We start from the raw sequence: 21,809 nt of genomic DNA, 5'->3' as shown, positions 1-21,809 counted from the left end.
GAGGCGGGTGAACAGTAATTTCGGTCACTGGAAATTTGCATTTCCTGCCGGATAGATTTTACGAAAATGGGCATAACTTCTTCGTCCGAACTCCGAATGAGGTGAAACGAAGTGCGTTAGGTAGCTAACTCAAAGGGCTTTCCATGGATATATTATTGGCCACCCAAATAATTTGTGTGCTAGGAGATATGACCCTCCAAAGTAGACCCTCGAAAAAGGCTTCACTTGGAAATTTCGGATTTTGATACGGTTGCTCTAAAATTTGGGTTAGACCCATTTCCCACTCAATTTGACCCCCTAAACAAGAATATGAAGTCGGATTTTCGAAAAACGAAACGGATCTTTTTATATACAGCTAAACAAGTTTCCGGTAACTTCCGAAGCACATTTTAAAGAACTTTTTGGGTCAAATTCAAATATAATCATTTCATTAAGTTCTCGACTCCAAACTCACATGTGAGGCTCTAGTTTCACTCTATCATTTTCCGGGTCGTTACACTTACACCGAATACCGAATCGAAGAACCAAACTTTTGAGAAAATAACATCGATACCAAATCGAAGAATCGAATTAGTTCTATTCGATGCAGTTTTTCGATTCTCCTATATTTATGTCGGCTCCTAGTAGGAGACTGTTTCACCCTTAGTCAGAGATCTCGGGTTCGAGCCCTAAGTATTGAAAATTTTTTGTTGAGATTTAGTCAGGACTCCAATGTAAATCCAGACGCCGAATGAGAAAAAAATAATAATGATATAAGAACTTGCTTTGTTTCCAATTCTTTAAATTTTAAAAATATTTTCTAAAATAAACTTTCAACAACTATTCGTTCCCAATTTTCAATCCAACCCAAAAGTCATGGGCACAAATCTGTCCACACCAAAACCAACAAAGATCTCTGTAAAGTTATCATCAACACGAAGTATATAATCACATAGAATGAAAAAGTAGAGAACACGTGACCTACTAAGCTACACTATACATGCGACATGATTTACTTTTTCCGTTTTTAAATTATTTGTTGTATTTTAATTGAATACGAAATTGAATAAAATAAAATAATTATTAAATCTTATACCTACAATTTTATATAAAAAAATGATTATAATTTAGTAGGAGTAATATTTTAAAACAATAAAACAAACAATTAAAATAACAAAAAATCCGGAAAGCAAAATAGAGGCCCACATCCCAAGAATTGCTTCAATCTCCGAGGACACCGAATGACAAATCACTATCACTATTCCATGTTTAATCAGACATAACTATCATCACATTCACCGCTCCGGCCGTCGCTTTAAGCTCACTCTTTTGTCACCGGTCCTATTTATTTCCCCACCATCTCCCATAAAACTGCCCCTCAATTACCCTCACACAGCCAAAAATATTACTTTCATCCTCTTCTCCAGTTATGTGTTTTGTTTTAATTACGAGAGCTAAAAAAAATATTTTAAATTAGATAGGAATATTGAAATTATTCTGAATTTAACATAAATTTTTAGTATTTTTCCTATATATTTTTAAAAACACCTTTTTGTTTGACTAACTAAATTCAGATTCATCTTCGATTTATGATATGACATGACTAACAGTCTCAAACTCTTGTAAGAAAGTGAGACTCTTAATAAAACAATTAAGATAAGTGTTGAAAATACTCTTAAATTTGAACGAGAATATAAATGATATATTTCACTTATGTTGCAAGATTAGAGATATATTTAAGTTCAGTTACTAAAGGGATATTTTTAAAGCTATCAATAATAATTCATATTTAGTTTTTAAATGTTTTCAATATTTTTCATTTTAAACTATTGTTATTAATGTGATATATGTAGGGGTGATAGGTAGGCAATCTCATTTTTAACTTAAGAAGGTAAACTATAAATAATTATCGATTCAAGTAAAATTTATCAAAATACAAATACAATAATTAATACTTAAGAAGGTAAACTATAAATAATTGTCTATTCAAGTAAAACATATCAGAATACATAATGAATAATAATGCATATTGAAAAATCAACTCAAGGCAATCAATAGCCTTTTAAAATGAATTACCTAAAAGGAAATCATATTAATAATTCATACAACAATAATTACCATACTTTGGTGTATTTCATTTATTACTACAATTTCCCTACTCTATCTATATAAATAAATAACAATTTCTCTAGTTTTCAGTCCATTTTTATAGAAACTTTTAGACCTCTAAGCTAGTGTTCAGTTGGAGCTAGGCTCAAATCATATACACATAACTAACCATTCATATTATTAAAAATCAACAAGGAAGACGTGATATTCTGGATCTGCGTGCTTCAACTCATGGCAGCAGCATTGGAGTGCTGGTCCAGTAGAGCAAGTATGGACGAGGACATGGTAGAACAAATTCTAATGAGTAACAATGACAGATCGGAGGAGCCACCGGCAAATGGTTGCTCAGCCGGTGGTGCTAGTTCTACCGGCGCCGGAAGCAATGGAAGTTTTAAAGAGTCCTCTGCGATGCAGAAGCGTTTACAGAGGCTGAGCCGGAATGTATCGGAGGCCATTGCGTCGCTTAAGAACTCGCTCAACCTTGAATCGGTTCGTGACCCGCCCTCGGACCGGGTTGAGACCTGCCGGAAGCACGTTTGGGGAAGTGTGGTACGGGGCTTGACTCAGCTTTATCCTGGTAGTCAACTTCCGGAGAAGCTTGTCTCTAACATTCGCAAGCATTACGATTCTTTTCCACTCAGGTTTAGTATTTCTACTATTATAAATAAACTCGTCGTTGCATTGTCCGAAGAAATTTTCCGAGAAAAAAAATTAATGATGATTTTATATGTGTATGATTAAAATGGCGGATCTAAGATTTAGTAATCCTGGTTATGAGCTTACAGTGTGAGTTCTAAATGTATGTTTAACTCTAGTTATAGTTTTTTTTTTTTTTTTTTTACATCTGTATAAAGTGACTTGTGGGTTCTCTAAAACTCCTGAAGTGTTTGCGCTACAGTATATACGTGATCATGAGCATCAAATTGAAAATGGATCGGTTGAGTGGAGTGATTATCGGGAATTTGTATAATCAATTACAACTAGTTTATGATTGAGACATACTAGTAGTAGTTGTTGACTTGTTGTTATTATGTGTAAGGTTTGGACAAAGAGCACTGTTCGGTTGGACCACCACAAGCTAGATATTTTCCTATTGTGTGTCACCGTCTAATTTCTTGGCTTTGGTGCTGTTTGTTTTGGTATTTGCATTTTCTTATTTACTAGGCTTGTTTTTGATAGCTATGGGCAAGCTGGATTCGAAATGAAGGATGTGTTTCTACATATTAGATTGATAGAGCAGGCATCTGCAGAGGACCACCCAGCCATTATGATACAAGAGGTGTCTGATGATGAAGTCCAAGGGTCGATTTTCAAGTTGACATTTGCATGTAACTCCTCTATTTCATGGCCTGCAATGTCCGGGGCACTCGACAGCGCCTCAATTTGCTGCAAAAAGATACAGATCTTTGAAAAGAAAGGTTTTACATTGGGCGTTGTGATGCTTTTGGTTCAATCTGGAAAAGAAAAAATGTTTAAAGCTCGTATCGAGAATGTTCTTAAATCATCCCTTAAGAAGCCAAAATCTACTTCGATGAAGAAGCTGCCATTTGGCCTTTGTGGGACTCAAGAAGAGAACACAAAGAACAGAGAATATGGAGACATTGAAGAGGACTCTGGGCAGCCAACTTACAAAAATGGATTCGAGAATTCGAGCCCAAAGGTCCAGCTTCAAATGCCTTTACCTACTTCTTTGTTTACAGCCTCGGTGGATGAGTGGCAGACTGTGTTATCTGGTGGGGAAGAGATTGGAAAGTGGTTATTGAGCTCTGATAATCTTGAGTTCATCGATCAGATTGGACCTAGTACATTCAAAGGGGTATACAAGGGAAAAAAAGTTACGATTGAGAAGCTCAGGGGCTGTGACAAAGGAATTGCCTATGAGTTTGTGCTTCGAAAAGATTTGTTGGAGTTGATGACTTGCGGGCACAAGAGTATATTGCAATTTTTTGGTGTTTGCATCAATGAAAATCATGGCTTGTGTGTTCTGACTAAGTTGATGGAAGGTGGATCAGTTTATGACTTATTGCTAAAGAAAAAGAAAGTCCAGACTAAAGAAATAATGAGGATTGCCACAGATGTAGCTGAGGGAATCAAGTTCATGAATGATCATGGAGTTGCATATAGAGATCTCAATACACAGAGGATCCATTTAGACAAAAATGGGAATGCTTGCTTGGGCGATATGGGCATATTAGCTGCCTGCAGGAGTATTGACGAGGCCATGGAGTATGAGACTGATGGTTATAGATGGCTAGCTCCTGAGGTTTGTTCTCTTCTACATCTGATTTGATCCATATATATACATTCATATGTTCTCTTTATTCTGAATATTCAGTAATGGTTTTGGAAATATATTGAGAAGGGCTATTCTTGGGATGGTACCAACATTATTTAATGGTTGGCTCTCAGATTGCATTACAGTTTGAGGGTAGTGATAGATTGAGGGGGAAGAGTGTTGGGATCTTTTGTTCCATTTCTGGCAGAGTACTTCAGATGAAATTTGTTATACCAATTAAAAGTTAAACATAAGTGGAGGAACTTATATAATTTTTGGAAGTATAAGAAAGTAATTTTCATATGTTGAAGTTCATCTTTAGGTGGTGGCTTCACCATATTGATGAGTCATCCAGAAAAATCTAGGGCCTTACATAACAATGTGGTGATCCGCTTTCACTGTACTACAGTTTTTAATTGGAAAGCATCTTAAAAGTCTTAACAGAATGGAGAAAGTAGATTTGTCGGAATTCGGAAAGATGTTAACCAAAATTTTAGTGGTATAATTAATTTTTGGCTGTGACATTGGGGTTCTCGGTGTCAAAGATTGGTTTTCTTACATGAGTTCTCAGCTAACTTGGTAGAATCTTTCCATATATGCTGTGGTAGCCCGAGTAAACAGTTTTCGATGCCAAATTGAGTATCAGCTTGAGGTGGGGGAGGCTGAGAGCTCTTATAAGACAATACCTGGCCCCTACTTTGTCTTTTTTTTGGCCCTTTGGGGATGAGAGAAAGGACTGTGAGTTGAAAAGGAGAATTTTTCTCTGTCAGATGTGCTAAATCTACCTGAAGTTAAGGTCAATGAAGGTTTGAAAGGGCTTGCCTAAATGTCCAAAATACTGTTATGGTGCTTGGGTGTAGTGTGATAAGAAGGGAAAAACAATGATCAGTTTCTACAACAATGACAACAACTATGTGTCAAACTAGTTAAGTTAAATGAATCTTCCGTATTCATTCTGCTCCATTTGGTCCAGTCTCATTTTACTACTCAATTATTTGTCTTTTATGGCAAATTAAGGTTCGGTAAAACTAGGATTCTCTGAACTATCCCCGCAGCAATGACAGTTTCTGTACTATAAAAATTTCGAGTTAGTGTTCAATGAGTGGCATGTGATGTTTTCCAGTCCTTTGGGTATCCCATTCATAGAATGACCACAAAGTATCATCTAAAATTTTCTTGAGAAGCATATTCTGTGTGTTGTCCATACATAAAGAGAAGAAGAGAAATTACTCTTTTGTTGCCACAAGATGAGTAGTTTAATTTTTCTTTAAGAGGAGAAAAGTTTTGATTTTTGTTACTATTCTGAAAGCATAACAATGTCTTCATTGGATAGGCCTTTTGATGATTATCTACTAATAAAAACGTTGCCACTAATCCTGGCATGATTTTTGAGCATGCGCCAGCATATTATCATATTTACTTTTGCTTTATTTGCTTTATGGAATTAGTACTTATGTTCTGCTGCATGATTATGTACTTTTGTTTTTACTCTAGTAAACAATTCTGAGTTAATTTCTCTTAGTGGAACCCACTTTTAATTGAAGATGCAAATCCTTATGGATGTTACAATATACTTTCATTCTGGTGCTACAATTTTCAAATGAATTTATGCAATTCTTTTAGGGGAAATTGTGATATTGGCTTATTCCAATTTTATCCTTTGTAATATCATACTAAACATCACAAGGTATGGGTAACGTCTACTGCGTACACCACACCCTCTCCAAACCCCACTCGTGGGATCACATTGGGTATGTTGTTGAATATCATACTGAACATCTCAGTTGGTCCATCCCTAACAAGAAAACTATGTGTCTGCTTCTTTTTATGATAAGAAAACTATTTGATACTTCTACTTCTTATTCAAAATCAATAATCCATTAAGTATTCGAAAATTTGTTAGTGGAGAGACCAAAATAGCATAATTCTATTAATTAATTTATAAATTGTATTAATTAAATCTGCTTTATCAGACGACATGAGGACAAATTTGAAGTGCTAATCCTTTTAGAGCTATATTGACAGTTGTGGAACATGCTAGTTTTTTTAAAATAAAATACCTTGTGATATGATTGAGTAATGGCTTCTAATAACTTGCCTGCCTCGGACGTTGATGTTAATGTATGCTAAGATCTGTTTGTTGTTTGTCAAAGAAGTAATGCACCTTTATGCACAATAAATGATAAAAGTGATATTTTTCACATTTTAACCATGTATTTGGTTGTAACAGATAATTGCAGGTGACCCTGAAAGTGTCAAAGAGACTTGGATGAGTAATGTATATAGTTTCGGAATGATTATATGGGAATTGGTGGCTGGCGAGGTAGCATATTCTGCTTACTCGCCAGTACAGGCTGCTGTTGGGATTGCTGCTTGTGGGCTTAGACCTGAAATTCCAAAGGATTGCCCACAAGTTTTGAGATCTCTTATGATCAAGTGTTGGGACAATTGTCCTTCAAATCGTCCTCAGTTCACGGAAATTGTGTCAACATTGGTACGTTCCAGCAGTAATAGCAACAGTAAGAGTAGGTAATGAAAATCCTTTCCAGTAGGTAATGAAAATCCTTTCCATCTCATAAAAATGTAAAAGAAGCTGTTTTAGTCTAGTAGATGCCGCAATCCCTCGTGTAGATCTTTTGTAGTAGCAACAACAACATACCCAGTGTTATCCCTCAAGTGGATCGTAGATCCTTTGTAGCAATGCAAATTAAATCCTTCCTTGATTAATGATAAATATCCTCCTATCATCATATATAATGAAAGGAAAAGAAATTTACTGGATTTTCCCCTCTTGGAATGTCTTTCCAGCTTAATTATAGTTTATGTTTTGTGCTAGAGACATGATTGGTTGGGTCACATCTAGTTTCTCCTAGTCCTATTATGGCTGCCAATTATCATTATTAGTTGCTTTTCATGTTGTCTGTACTGTGAATTAATAAACTAGCATAAAGCAGAAAAAGACAGAAATATAAGGATTGAGGCATGAGAGACCACAAAGTCTTAGTAATTTAGGTCTTTTGTGTTTAGCTGCACTTTAATGTTTTTATGGTGGCTAACTATGGGTCCCTTCTCTGTTTCCTTGTCACTAGAAGTAAATAACAAGGAATATAAGATCTGAATTATTTTTTCCCATAGGAAAAAGATCCAAATGACATTTTGATGGGCCAACTTTTGAAGGCAGATTCAATTAGACTTTTAACCTCAAGGCAGATCCAAAGCTGGAAAACTGAACCAGCTTTTGAAAAATATTTAAAATCTATGGCCAAACGCATACTAATATTTACTGAGTTACTGAGAGCTTGAACGAATTTAATGGTTTTCTATATGCATTGAGTTTTGAGTTTGAAATAGGCAAGTTCTGCATGTAAGTTCATGATAGTGTAATCAGACATTATGGGCTCATTTGGTACGAGAGATAAAGAGATAATTAAAATTCTTTATTTATACATTTAAGAATTTTTCAGAACTCCGTTTGTATATTTCACTTGCTAATAAACAAACATGGTAATTTATTACTCCCTCCGTCCCATTTTATGTGATGTACTTTGATTTGGCACAAACTTTAAGAAAAATGGAAAGACTTTTAAAACTTGTGGTCCAAAATGAATGATAGAAATTTGTGTGGTTGTAAATCATTTCATTAAGGGTAAAAAAGACATTTTATAGGCAAATTGTTACTTAAAATAGAAATGTGTCATTCTTTTTGGGACTGAACTAAAAAGGAAAGTGAGTCATATAAATTGGGACAGAGGGAGTATAATATTTTCATAAATCGTATACAAATAGCTAAGGTAAGCACACACAAAATTCTGGAATTATACAATCAGGAACCGAATACAAATCAGATGAATAGCAAGAATTGGAGAAACTGTAGCCGTGAATTACAATTTTCTTAAACGGTAGCTATAATACCTAATACAGGCTAAGTGTTTGCTGCATAATTTTCCCTAAAAAAGTGCCTAGATGTTTACACAGAAGTGCAGAACCAACGAATATGTGACATGTATTTTTTTATAATTATTTTTTTCACTTGGCATATTTACTTTGTATTTTTTTCTTACCTTTAATTATGGTTTAATCCTAACAGAAAAGTGTTGGTTTTTGGTAAGTAAATTCAAGAAAGATTGATGGGCCGGTGCATTACCAGTTTTTCCTGGGCCGGCCCAGCTCAACTGTAGCCTACCTGCAGTTGGGCTTGGAGTGGGCGATTGGCTGGTTAAGATAGGCCCGTAAAAATGCATTCCTTTGTTTCCTCGGGCTTACCATCTGAGCAATTCGCTCTTGTCATTGTTTTCCTTTATTAACCGGATTTCCCAGATAATTTAGCAGGAACATAGATAATCCTCAAATATGGTTATATTATTACTTATGAAAAATAGTACTAACAATGATAATGATAATAATAATACTCATGATTTTCTTATTGTAGGCTAGTAGCAAAGAAAAGAACTACTTTATTCCATTAATCTTTATAATTATTAATTATAATAAACGCCTATTATCATCAAATTGAAATGAAACAGACACGAGTCACACAACGACTTGATCAATTATCCAAAAGGAATATTGCTTTCTTTTACAAATAATAGGTTAGAAAAGGGGAAAATTGATAAATTGTCAAAAGCAAAAAATAAGTAAAACAAAAGGTAAGTGCTCTTTTTATTTTCTTTTTGGATAATTAACTTATGAATATGAATCATAATACCCTTTCTATCTTTTAAGATCTACAAAAAAAAAAATTAAAACTTTTTCGCGATATACTCATAATTATCCTCATTCAGGTTTCAGGAAAACAAATAGTACCAAATATAAAATGAGCATTGTACTACTCATCAATCAACATCCCCAAAAAAAAAAAAAAGGGAAAAGAAGAGAAGAGTGTAGTACTATTTTAAATTACAAGGAGTTGTCTAGTTGGTAGACACTCTTCGTGTCTGATTCTAGAGTTTTGGGTTCGAGTAATCAAGAAAGTGAAAGAAAATGTAAACTCTTAGGAAGAGTAAAAAAAAATAATATTAATGACAAATCTAAAGCACAATTTGTTCAAGGAACACAATAATTGTTACTCAATTATATTAATTAAAAAAATTATTGAATATCCATAGAATTTGATTGTAAAACCTAATTATCATTATATATAACTTGTAAGTATTTTTTAATTAATTTTACTGTATTTTTTTTATATTGACAATACATATAACTTTAACTCGTGTGAAAGAAGAGAGCATGTGACCAAAAGTGAAAATTGGTTTGTTAATGTGGTTGCTGTAGAAGAATTATGAAGCACATGCAACTTTTCAGAAACCACTTACTTTGGTTGTGTCAAAAATATATGACCTAACCTTTATCTCCTTTATATTGCAGAAATATGATCCAATCTAACTCCTCTCGTGCCCTCTAATCATACACTTACATGGTCCACCCACCCCACACCCCACCCCCAAAGAATAAGAAATTGCACAATTTTTTCTATCTCAACGTGTCTGAATAACTTATGTGTATCTCAATTATTTTAATAGGTACTTAATATTCAGGAGTGAATGTAGTATTATGAGACCGGATTCATTTGATTAATCCAAGTCTTTTGATGTAGAACATATTCACTAATGTTATAACAAATTGTAGATATGAATCCATCATTAATATTATTGTTAGGGGTTTATCCATAAAACTTGGAATTAAATTTATTAAGTATTTAATTGTGATTATTAGCTAAAAAGAAAAAAAAGTCATTCTTTTCCTATTGGCCCTATTCAAGTAAATTGATTTTCTTATATTTATTTATGAACGTTTCAAATTTAATGTGTGTCACCCTGTGTTAAAATAATGTTATAGAAACAACATGGTATATTGAAGATCATACAATTGTAAAGGCACTTTTGATATATTATCTCTCTCTATATATATAGCTTATTTATCAGTACTATTTTTGATAAATATTATCCATATTGGATATATATATATATATATATCTATATATATCAACAGATATCATTTATATATCAATATAAATATGTATATGGAAATTATAATTTATATCTATTAAATTGATATAAACATCAAATATTTATAAAGTAGGGTTTGACCATACATTTCAAATATATTTTATTTTTTCGAGAAATTTATGGAGTTGAAGTTGAATATGGAATTGTGTTTGGTTATACTTTTTACGGAGAATATTTTAAATATTGTTTCCTTATTCTTGAGGGTATTTAAATACAACCTCAAAAGTAAAAAGTAAGCCGAAAAAAAATTATAAATTGTTTTCTAAATTTGAAATACAACTTCAAATTAAATTTAAAAATTTTATGGCTAAATACAAAATTTTAAATATAGTAAAAAATATATATTTTTTAAAAAGTGAATAATTATTATGATCAAACAAATCGATAATGAATTTTTATTATTTTCAAAGGAAAATGTGGATAAGAATCTATGTGATGGGTGTCTCTCACCCCAAAAGTTTAATAAGAATATATCCATTGATCCTTATGATTAGTTTTCTCTGTGGTGATTAACACATCTCACTTTAGATTAATTAGTACCAATTACTAATTTATAATCTCAATCAAACTTGTTGAGACTGAAACTTCAGCACAAAGAGGAATATATTTTCATGATCTTTATATTAGGTGGTTGGATTAAATCAAGAAGGTAAGAAAAAATACATATAGTATTTGTATATACAATGTATCCTATGTATGCCTAAATTGCCAATAACAACAGTAACATACTCATTGTGATTTTATAAGTGGGTTTTGGAGACAGTAGAATGTAGGGAGATTTTATCCTTATTTATGTGGAATAAAAATATTGTTTCTGAGACATTCACTCAAAAAAAAAAATCGAAACAAAATATGCTTATATTGCGCCTTTTAAAAAAATTAATTTACTAAAAAAAAGGATCAGGAAAAGAACAAGGTCGGAATTAGAGTTATAATTATAGATTCGTAAGAATTTAATCGATTTGGCCAAAATTTTATATTTTTGTCAAGAACTCCACTTAGTATACATAAAGAAATTATTCAAAAACCAATAACATATATTTCTTTTTATAGAATTCCTGATTATTAAAATTAAAATTCTAAATTCGTCAATAAAAAATAATACTCCTAGCCATTTTTGCTAACATTCCCAAATCTTAAATTCCATTCTCTCGACAATCCACATGCTTGCTTATCCTCTCATCAGTACTCATAAATACACATTTTAATTCATTTTATGGATGGCTAGATTCTATTATATAGTACTAATGACTCTTGAGTTTGAAGATGTTACTATTATACCAAACTTTTTTAAAAAAAAAATGAGTATTAATTATTATTGATCACGTAGCTATCCAACTTTTAATATGTTCAATAATAATAAGCAATGGTGTCAACGTTATGAGGACCAACGTTATAGCTAGCTCCTAATAATATGGGAGTAGAATTTCACATAGAGAGCACACTTTTATTACGCTCCTCACGTGTGAGTCTGATTCTTTTTTATGAGTCAAATACGTGGATTTTTTTTTAAATGAGTGGTGGTGATAGTCGATCTTATGATCCCTGCATGCTCTGATACCATATTGAAGTGAGTAAATCATTTCATCTAAAAACTCAAACTTGTAGAGAAATCACATTTTTATTATGTAATTGTATTCTCAACCGTTGGGACCAACATCATATATAACTTTCCTCTAAGAGTATTAGTACTATATTTTACTAAAAATAATAATTATTTTTTCACTATCAATATGAGACTTTATTTGTACGTCAAATCTCTTTTCGTGATTTACATGATTCATCATCTCATGAGCTTATCTTGAGATTAATTGTCTCCCACCCTTACCCACATCAATTGAGTAGTCATGATCATCAATTTAGTGATTTCTTTTTTGTATATGTGTCTTCAAAGCTATGGATATAGTAAATTGACCTGTCACCTGTGTACGGGCAAAGGGATTGACTATCAATTATCGAATTTGAAATTTGAAAAACCTAAACCGAATATCAAACGCCCCCTCCTTAACATGCTACATGCTGTAATATTATTTAAGTCAAGTTCACACGATAAATTTGCAAAACTTTTGATATGTTACGTGAGTGACATTTTGTTAACGGGTCAATTTAGGTTGTAATCCAAACTGACCCATCCCTTAAACGGGTCAATTTGGATTATTTAATGAATCGATTAATTAATCAACCCGTAATCGATTAATTACTCAATGACTTCTTTTAATGATTCAAAACTTTTTTGGATGACGTTTCTTTTTTTATTGCATTTACTTAATTAACTCTCTACATTTTTCTTCTATGTAAATGAACTATTCTTTGTAAAATGTTACTAATTGGAATACAAATCATTGAAGTTGCAATTTTTATTAATTTTTTTTTTAAAGTTGGTAATCTACGAGACAGATTTTAGTAGCAAGTTTTAAAATCTCCCATATTCTATGATTTTGTTGACTTTTCAGTTTAGAACAGTAGAGTTTGATAAATAATTGAACTAGATTTGTACGAATATTGGTAATGTAATATTAGTTATGAATAAATTTATGTATTAGTTATGTTGAGTATTCACAACGAATGAATAAATAATCACATATTTTCATAATTATAGAGGAAGTTATTTTTAACTTAAATTAATATAATTTTCATTTTTATTGATGTTGTTAAGCCATTCAGTCAAAACTCAAATCACTATGAAGGAAAAACTTAATTGAATATTAATAATAATGTTACGACTCAAACTAAATCGATTGTTTTTAGAGATTTTTTAGAAAAGATCAAGGAAAGTAATTGTTTACGAAAATCAAGTAAGATAATGTATACTTTTAGTCTTAATACAAAATTATGAAGCATCACTTGAGTGTTAAAATTAGTAAAAGAATTGAAATATTAAGTACTAGAACCACCTACCTAATTATTGTCAATCTTGTCACACAATTATCAACCTCTTATAACCTATAGTTTCATATTGAACGTATTTGCTGGAAGCCAATAAAATAATTGTCAAACATATTTAAAGAAGGATATACTAATGTGTACACTTTTCGGCCAATAAAAAATAAATTTGATAAAATAAAACCTTCAGGTTGGAAGTAAGGGGTGTTTACCATCCGAGCAACTCCCTTTCATCGTGATTTTGAAGTTGATACTTGAAATTTAAAGTTTATAAGTTGAAATCTCAAAAAGTGGCTCAGAGTATTTGAAAATTTAATCAAATAATTATCTGAAGATAATTTTTTAATTTAATCCAAAAATTATGACCAAAACTTTTTTTGACAGAATTAAAAATCGTATGGCTTTTATTTTTTTAGTTAAATTTCTAATTTACCAAAAAAAAAAAATTAGTCAAACCAAACATGTGCAAGTCAGATTTCTTCCCCATTACTATAGTATTATTTTATCCTCAAAATCTCCTCTTCATTTTTTCTCTTTCTTTCATTTCATATAGTACTTTTCCTCCATATTTTTTTAATCCCAAAATAATCAGTAGCGGTTTTAATTTTTGTCTCGCCTTTCGAATTAGCACTCTGAGGTGAGTATAGGTCTATAGGATAAATTCTCCATTATGTAATAATTTATAAATTATATAGGGATGAAAATTGTAGTAGATAAATTTTATGCAATAAATTTGATTTAAAAAATATTGAAGACAAATCGATTTCAAGTCATTTGTGTGATAGACCACCCTCCAAACGAGATGAGTCATCCTAAGGACTCCTTCATATTAACCTGGTATGTTTTTTCTTTTAATAATAATAATAATAATATTAGTAACTGATTTAAATATTTATATTAATTAATACTATACTATATTTTTAGATTTTGTAAATAATTAGTATTAAATATAACAAGGAAAAATGAAAATGTATATTAAAATCAGAGTAATTTTCCCCTTCTCTGTTGGCCACTGTCACCCCCACCCACCCTGACACCTTCACCACGTTCGCAATTTCTTCTCTATAATCCCTTAACACTGACGCCAAACCCTTCTCCTTCTCACTGTCCCCACTCCCATCTTCTTCTACAATATATTTTCTTCCATTTTCCGCCATTGATTTCAACCAAGAAACCTCAATAACCAAATCCTACCAAGTTTCAACAAAGTTCTTCTTCTTCTTCTTCTTGTTGATTCAGTTCTTCGATCTCTGAAAACCATGTTGGTAACTCGAACCAAATCAAAGATTTGGAATCACAACACCAATTCCCCCAAATTCTCCTGTCCTTCTTTCAAAGATATTCAAACCCTTTTCTCTGACGATTCAAATTGCAATTCACCCACCCCCAACAAAAAACCCAATATCTTCCATCGTGTACGCCGTGTTAGCGCTGTTCTTCGTGCTCTATCAGTCCGACCCGGACCCGATTTGCCCCTCAAAACCCTCCTCCCTCAACCCGAATCAAATCTCAAGGAGACCCGTAAATCGGAGCCGTTGATTCAAATCCCAGGAGCTGAGAAAAAGATAGTGATCTACTTCACAAGTCTGAGAGTAATTCGTTCTACATTTGACGATTGCAAAGCTGTTCGAACGATTCTGCGTAGCTTCCGGGTTTCGATCGACGAACGAGATGTGTCCATGGATTCTGGGTTTATGGAAGAGCTAAAGACGATATTGGGTATCCGTGAAAAGACGAAACCGTCCTTGCCGAGAGTTTTCATCGGCGGGAGGTACATTGGTGGTGCAGAAGAGATTCGGCAGCTACATGAAGCAGGTGAGCTGAAGAAGTACGTTGAAGGGCTGATTCCGGCGGATTTAAGCACGTGTGAAGTGTGCGGCGGCCATAGATTTATCCTCTGTGACGAGTGCAATGGTAGCCACAAGTATTATAGCGAGAAAGGTGGATTCAGAACTTGTACGTCTTGTAATGAGAATGGTTTGATCAGGTGCCCATCTTGTTACTATGCCCCAATTACACTATGATTAGATTAGCAAGCTCTATAACTATATTTTAGGCTAGTCAGAAAGTATAAGCTGAAAATGAAGATGAAAACTTTATACACTTCATTTTCTTCTTCTTTTTAATCTTCCATTAGCAGCTTTTTGTATGATTAATCTCTCTTTCTCTTCTTCTTTTTTCCCCTTTTTTGGTGGAGGTAGAGGGAATTGGTGCATTGGGTGTGTTTATATGCTAAGAAAGCAGTTTGATTAGATGCAAAATGTTATCTTTAGTTGATTTTTCTATGTATTTTTTTCATAGCTTGCTTGATTACAAATATGCTGTGCCTGGGTAAATTGTTATTGATTAGGGGTAACACTCTCTGTTTAACAGAATGTTAGAGTTCTAATGTCTTGGTCGTATGCATTATCTGTATATATGTGATGAAGTTAAGTTCTATTAAAATGTCTTTCTGAAAGTTGGTTAGCAATTTTGCATAAAGATAATGAGTAATGACAATCAAATCTTGCACATTGCCTCATTTTTGGGTTGGCTCTAATTCGACAACAACAAACCCCGTTAGGTGGGGTCTGGGGAGGGTAGGGTGTACACAAACCCTACCTCGTGGAGACAGAGATAGAGACGTTGTTTCAAATCATTACATAGCTTGAATTGTGGTTTCAGAATACTGGTTTTGCTTGAGACATAATCTATTGAATGTGTTTAGCAACTTTGAGGCAGGGGCCAACCTCCTTGTTATACCTAGACCCTTCCAAAATTATCTATTTCTATTTTGTTTTACCAACGATGGTGCTCGGCAGAGTTTGCATATGACCGTTTATTCTGTTAGGTATTTGTTCTCTCTCTCTCTCTCACTAGCCTATGTACAAACTCTGCCATCAAAGCTTAGACAAATGGATTAAGTTAAAGTTGTTTTTCTTCTATAGTCCCAAGTCTTGGTAGATAGAGTTATCGAGTATCTATCTGTGTTGAAGAAAGGTAACAGGCTTTTTGGCAACATTTTGATATTAAGATTGGGTGATATTCCTTCCCAACTATAGACGTTTAGTGAGAGGTAGAGAAAGCTTTCTAACCTGAGAGTTGTGGGCTCTCCCTTGTTGCAGTAACAACTATATCTGTAGAATTATGCTTAAAGGAGAAACATTTGTTTACGGTGAAAGCATCTTTTGAATGAAAATACTGACATGTACATTCAAACTTGGGATAGGTAAAAACTGCTGGCTGTCTTTCATTGTCGCAAATGAGTTAGGTGATTTTTTTCACTTCTGCCTGAATTTTAGTAGGCAAAATTATGTAGTGCATGTGCTGATGGTTGTAGCAGATAACTAGTCGAGGTTCACGTAAATTGCTCGGACATTACTGTAACCTCGTCAGTGTTTGACCACTTTAGATAATCAACATGTATATATTTCACGCATCGATGATGTTGTGACATGCACCATTAACTTGAGAAAAAGAAAGAAAGAAAAGGCACATTACCAACGTCTTCTCGCCTTTCCAGTAGCTTGCTCTGCTGATCACCATTGTTTGCCATAACCAAACACCTCTAATTCCTTCTTTTTTTTCCCTCCGCCTCACAGAGATAAATCATCAAACACCATTGAATCGAATAAATACGAAAAAAAGAGATGATATGAACAATAATCGAAATAGATAAAGAGGAGAAATGTGTGGGTATCTGGCCAGCCAACTTCTATTATTTCGTTAGATTTCTCCCAATTTTTCTGTGAGACAAGACCAAAGGGAAGGCCGGCCGGAGCCTGAGGAAGAGGATCAATATTTTTTTTCAAAATCTAACACGTGTCACTTAATCAAGCATTGAGATAAAAAAAATATATTATAGGTTTAAAATTTACCACCTCCCTTTCAAAAATAATTGTTTACAACTCTTTATTTCTTACTTTACACATGTTATATCGAATATTTTAGTAGGATAAACATATTGAAATAAGGAGTATCCTTTTGTTAAGTACGTGCCCACATACATAAACGCTCACAATTAGTTCAATTTTTTCTATTAAATATACTTTCGTTATATGCGCCACCAGTTTGGAGTCTTGTACAATTTTTGGCCCCATGTTCTATCAAGTAAGGATTTGGTAGTTAAAAGTATTTATCAAATGAATATTTTTTTTACAACTTAGAAAGGCAAAATATATATTAAGCCTAATCAAAATTACAGTAAAAGGGAAGCATTTGATGGATGCGGACCGGGTCGAACTACGATTGTTTTAATAATAACGCATTCGTAGAAGTCGGAAAATCGGAAGGGACAGCCAACAACACCCCCATTGCGTCGCGCTGATCATAGCTTCGTTGTTGTTTCGATTTCTGGAAATCATGTTGCTTAGTCGAACCAAATCAAAGATTTGGATTCACAACAACAATTCTCCCAATTTCTCTTGTTCTTCTTTCAAAGATATCAACACCCTTTTCTCCGACGATTCTGATTACAATTCACCCGTTTCCACCACCACCACCAAAAAACCCAATATATTCCATCGTGTCCTCCGCGTTAACGCGGTCCTCCGTGCTTTCTCAACCCGACCCGCACCCGCACCCGAATCAACAACTCCGAAATCGATTCAAATCCCAGCAGCTGAGAAGAAAATAGTGATTTACTTCACCAGCCTTAGAGTAATTCGTTCTACATTCGATGATTGCAAAGCCGTTCGATCGATTCTGTCTAGCTTTCGTGTTTCGGTTGATGAACGAGATGTGTCTATGGATGCGGGGTTCATGGAAGAGCTAAAGACGATATTGGGTACCCGTGTAAAGACGAAATTGTCCTTGCCCAGAGTTTTCATCGGCGGGAGTTACGTTGGTGGCGCGGCGGAGATTATTCAGCTTCATGAAGCCGGTGAGCTGAAGAAATACGTTGAAGGGCTGACTCCGGCGGAATTCAGCACGTGCGAAGTGTGTGGAGGTAATAGATTTGTTCTCTGTGAAGAGTGCAGTGGTAGCCAAAAGTGTTATAGCGAGAAAAGTGGATTCAGGACTTGCACGGTTTGTAATGAGAATGGTTTGATCAGGTGCCCTTCTTGTTACTACCCTATACTTTAAATGCAATCGTTAACATTGTTTTCGTTAGATTAGTCAGAAAGTATTAGCTGAAAATGGAGGTGAAAATTTTAGTAGTAGAGGGATTGCTGTGCTTATAAAAGTAAAGAAGGCAGTTTGGTTTTTGCAAAATGCTCTCTTTAGTTGATTTTCTTTCTTGGGTGTTTGCTTTTGACATAGTTCTGTAAAGTACTAATTGAAAAGTGACTACAACTATGTGGGATAATACATGCTAATTATGCATGAATTCTGATGTTGTCCTTCGGGAAGTTTCGTAGATTTGATTCATCTTTTTAATTTTTGGTTGTACTGATTTTTACATATGCTATCTCTGTGTAACAATTGTTTGTGCTTGATGGTTTAGTCATATACATTAGGTTGATTCTGTATTGAAGGGTCCCTAATTGAAGTTCTTATAAAAATCCCTTTTAGAAAGTTGGTTAGTGTAAAGATAATGACACTCAAATGTTGCTCATTGATTCATCTAGACTAGTTCGATTTTGCTTGTGGGCTGTGGCCTATTTATTGATTGTGTTAGCAAAAATGTGTTGTTTGGGCAGGCTAGCCTCCTTTATTAGTCCAATACCTCTTCTACATTAGCAAGTTCAAATTTAGACATTGTATGTTACAAGCAGGGGTTCTTTAATGTGTATTTAACTCCATCTATACTTATTTTCAAACATACATTGGTCAATCCCAGACATTTGGTTTGCCAATCCCTCAAATCAGTTGTTGGATCGACCATTTTCCTTTTACGCTATCTGTTTGCATCAGTCAATATATTCAGGTACCATTTATATTGGATGGTATTTGTAACAAGCCTCGACTTACCTTCATTGGTTAAATATTAAGTTTGTATGCTCTTCCTTCCCAACTATACACGTTTATTCAGAGGTTAGAGTTCTCAAGCCACAGAAAGCTTTCTAGTTTGAGAGTTGTGGGCTCTCCCTTGTTGCAGTAAAAACTATATTTGTAGAATTATGCTTAAAGCCTAAAGGACAAACATATTGTTCATGGTGAATGCATCCCTTGGAAGAATATACTGATAGGTTATATGATCAGACTAAACTGTTGGCTGTCTTTCACTATCACAAATGAAAATTTTATAATAGAAGAGTAAGCTCTGGGCTTGATCACAATTGACCTAAAACATCCTACCTAATTATTTTTGCCTTGGTGGACAGCGAAAGCTGGTGTTTGAGAAAAGTGAGTATTTGAAATTGATCAAGCTAAGATAGTATCAAAAGCATTTCTAGGAAGTTGGATATTGGAAGAGAGAGCCTACACATCTGTCTACCCTTGCTTTAAGGATCCAAGTGCAAATCTAGTTGGACTAATTCATTCTTCTTTGATGTTTGAATGATTGCCACCAGCTATCTTGGTAAATGGTAGATTACTGTCATTCCTTAGGGTTAATTGTTTTCTTTTCTCATTGTCTGGATATTGAGGTATAGTAAAAACTTACCCGTACTCAGTATTAGACCAGACAAATTGACTTGTCACTTGAAAACTACAGTGACAATGCATTTATAAACGACATATAGGTTTTGCATTTGTTGGTTTGATATAAACACCAGGTGTTGGTAAGTATTATGTACACCACGAGGCATGTGACAGTTTTGAGGTTCAAGAAGAAGCAGTCTACATAAATTATACTGAACATTGTTCTCTTCATTGAATCACTATTACTTGTCTGTATTAACTGGAAGAACATTCATGGCCCTCCTTCTTAATGATCTTTGATGTTGTAGCAGCTAAATTGTAGTATTAAGCCATAGCTAGGTAGGTATTAATATTGTGGCATTGAAAATGTTGTTGTAATGAATTTGAATTATATACCTCAAGTGTTGCGTACACTTTACCCTCCCTCCCCAAACCCCACTTGTGGTATGTCGTTGAAGTGTACTTTAATTGGTTGTAACAAACCAACAAGAACAGTTAGATATATATTGTTGGATTAAGAGGGCCTTATATCCATTTACATTTCAACAATAAAGCAAGTAGCATGTGCTATCTTTTCCTTTTTCAGTTCTTTTTGAAAAGAAACAAACTTTGCTGTCTTTAGTAGTAGTACTACATTTTTCATGCACTTCCTTCAATGTTGAGGACTCGTATCCAAAATTATGCTTGGTCAAGGTCCGTTAAACTAACTCACGAGGTGAGAATTATTAAAAATTATATAAACAGAACTGACATTCCGTTCCCCGCACACTTAACTTACTAATTAGAATGTGAACAATATAATATGAAATTTTAATATCAAGGCAAAATGATAATTAAAAAAATGAGTCTCATTTTGGTACTATGATTAAAAAACGTGAATTTTGTGGCGAACTCAACTTTAAACGTTTGTTCATATAGTGAAAACTGTTCAAAACAATATAATACAAATCAAATCGCCTATTAAGAATCGATGAGCCAAATTATCTTTTGTACAAAAAAGAAGAGTTGCTCCTCCGTTTCATTTTGTACAAACACATTTTTCATTTGTTTAAAAATCAATGACATTTTTTAATAATTTAGTTATAAACATTTTATATCATGGTTAATTATATGATTTTATATCCAAGAAAATGTTTATGATATATTTCAGACCATAAACTTTTTTTTAAATATTTATAATACAGTGGACAAGTAAAATAAATCGGGAGTAACTTTTGGATGGAAGAAAGATGATCTACAAGTAGAGCTATGAACCAAAATAGTGTACAATAAATCATAAATGTAATGTGAGCTAGCAATAAAAGATTCGATTCTTCACTTTGTAATTCTCTTTCTCTACGATATTGATGAAAGGTTTTCGGGCTCCATCGACTATTCAGTCGTATAATGACCGTGATGACTCGATTATTTCAAATAGCTCATGTTTACTAATAGTTGTTGCAGCCGTGCTACTTATTCTGATATGCGTCCTAACTCTCAGGGAAATCTCGCGTTGTATCTTACGATACAATGTGAGATTTCTGTTTGAGTCCGCGAAAGCTGAGGCCTCGCGTTTGTCGAAAGGACTAGAGAAGGATGAGTTGAGGAAGATTCCAGTTACTGATCAAAGACGTATTCAAAATTTAAAGGTAACGTACATGTGATCTCCTAGAAGTAATGAGTGTACAACCTAACTCTTGGATCCACTCTAAATCCGCCTCAATCTCTTGCTAATAATGGTAACAACAGATCAAGTTTCTTTACCACTCTTCTTTTATTGTATCCAGAAACATTCTTGAATACCAATAGCTAGCTTTTCAACATATTCGGTGAAATTTTATTGAAATTTGGGGAAGGTAGGATATTACATCATCTTGTACTATATATTTGCAAGTTGCTATGTTCAGGAGAAATAGTTCAACTTTTTCATACTCAAAAGGCGTATAGCCACCACATGTACTTTGAGTTCTTCCACCGAAGAAACTCAAGTTTTTTCATACTCAAAAATAGGGATGGCGATGGTGCGGGACAGATGCGGGGCGGGGTGAGTTTAAGGCTATGTAGGGCGGGGCGGG

At 33.8% G+C, this 21,809-nt stretch overlaps 3 protein-coding genes across 3 annotated transcripts; all 3 read left to right on the top strand.

Annotated features, from left to right (window-relative positions):
• Positions 1–2,166: 2,166 nt before the first annotated feature.
• Positions 2,167–7,144, top strand: LOC102595334 (serine/threonine-protein kinase STY17). Its single transcript, XM_006350794.2, has 3 exons — positions 2,167–2,729; positions 3,268–4,351; positions 6,594–7,144. Exons 1-3 carry the CDS (start codon positions 2,320–2,322, stop codon positions 6,894–6,896), a joined length of 1,797 nt encoding a protein of 598 aa, XP_006350856.1. The 5' UTR covers positions 2,167–2,319; the 3' UTR covers positions 6,897–7,144.
• A 7,095-nt stretch (positions 7,145–14,239) lies between these two features.
• On the top strand, positions 14,240–15,568 carry LOC102595004 (uncharacterized protein At3g28850). Its single transcript, XM_006350793.2, has one exon. It carries the CDS (start codon positions 14,511–14,513, stop codon positions 15,273–15,275), a length of 765 nt encoding a protein of 254 aa, XP_006350855.1. The 5' UTR covers positions 14,240–14,510; the 3' UTR covers positions 15,276–15,568.
• A 1,753-nt stretch (positions 15,569–17,321) lies between these two features.
• On the top strand, positions 17,322–18,609 carry LOC102594674 (uncharacterized protein At5g39865-like). The gene has a single exon (XM_006350792.2). The coding sequence runs from the start codon at positions 17,593–17,595 to the stop codon at positions 18,313–18,315; it is 723 nt and encodes a 240-aa protein (XP_006350854.1). The 5' UTR covers positions 17,322–17,592; the 3' UTR covers positions 18,316–18,609.
• Positions 18,610–21,809: the final 3,200 nt, after the last annotated feature.

Source organism: Solanum tuberosum, unplaced genomic scaffold, assembly GCF_000226075.1.
Source record: "Solanum tuberosum cultivar DM 1-3 516 R44 unplaced genomic scaffold, SolTub_3.0 scf00128, whole genome shotgun sequence".
NCBI lineage: Eukaryota > Viridiplantae > Streptophyta > Magnoliopsida > Solanales > Solanaceae > Solanum > Solanum tuberosum.
The sequence above is the reverse complement of the archived record's forward strand: the minus strand, read 5'-3'. Positions and strand labels throughout refer to the sequence as shown.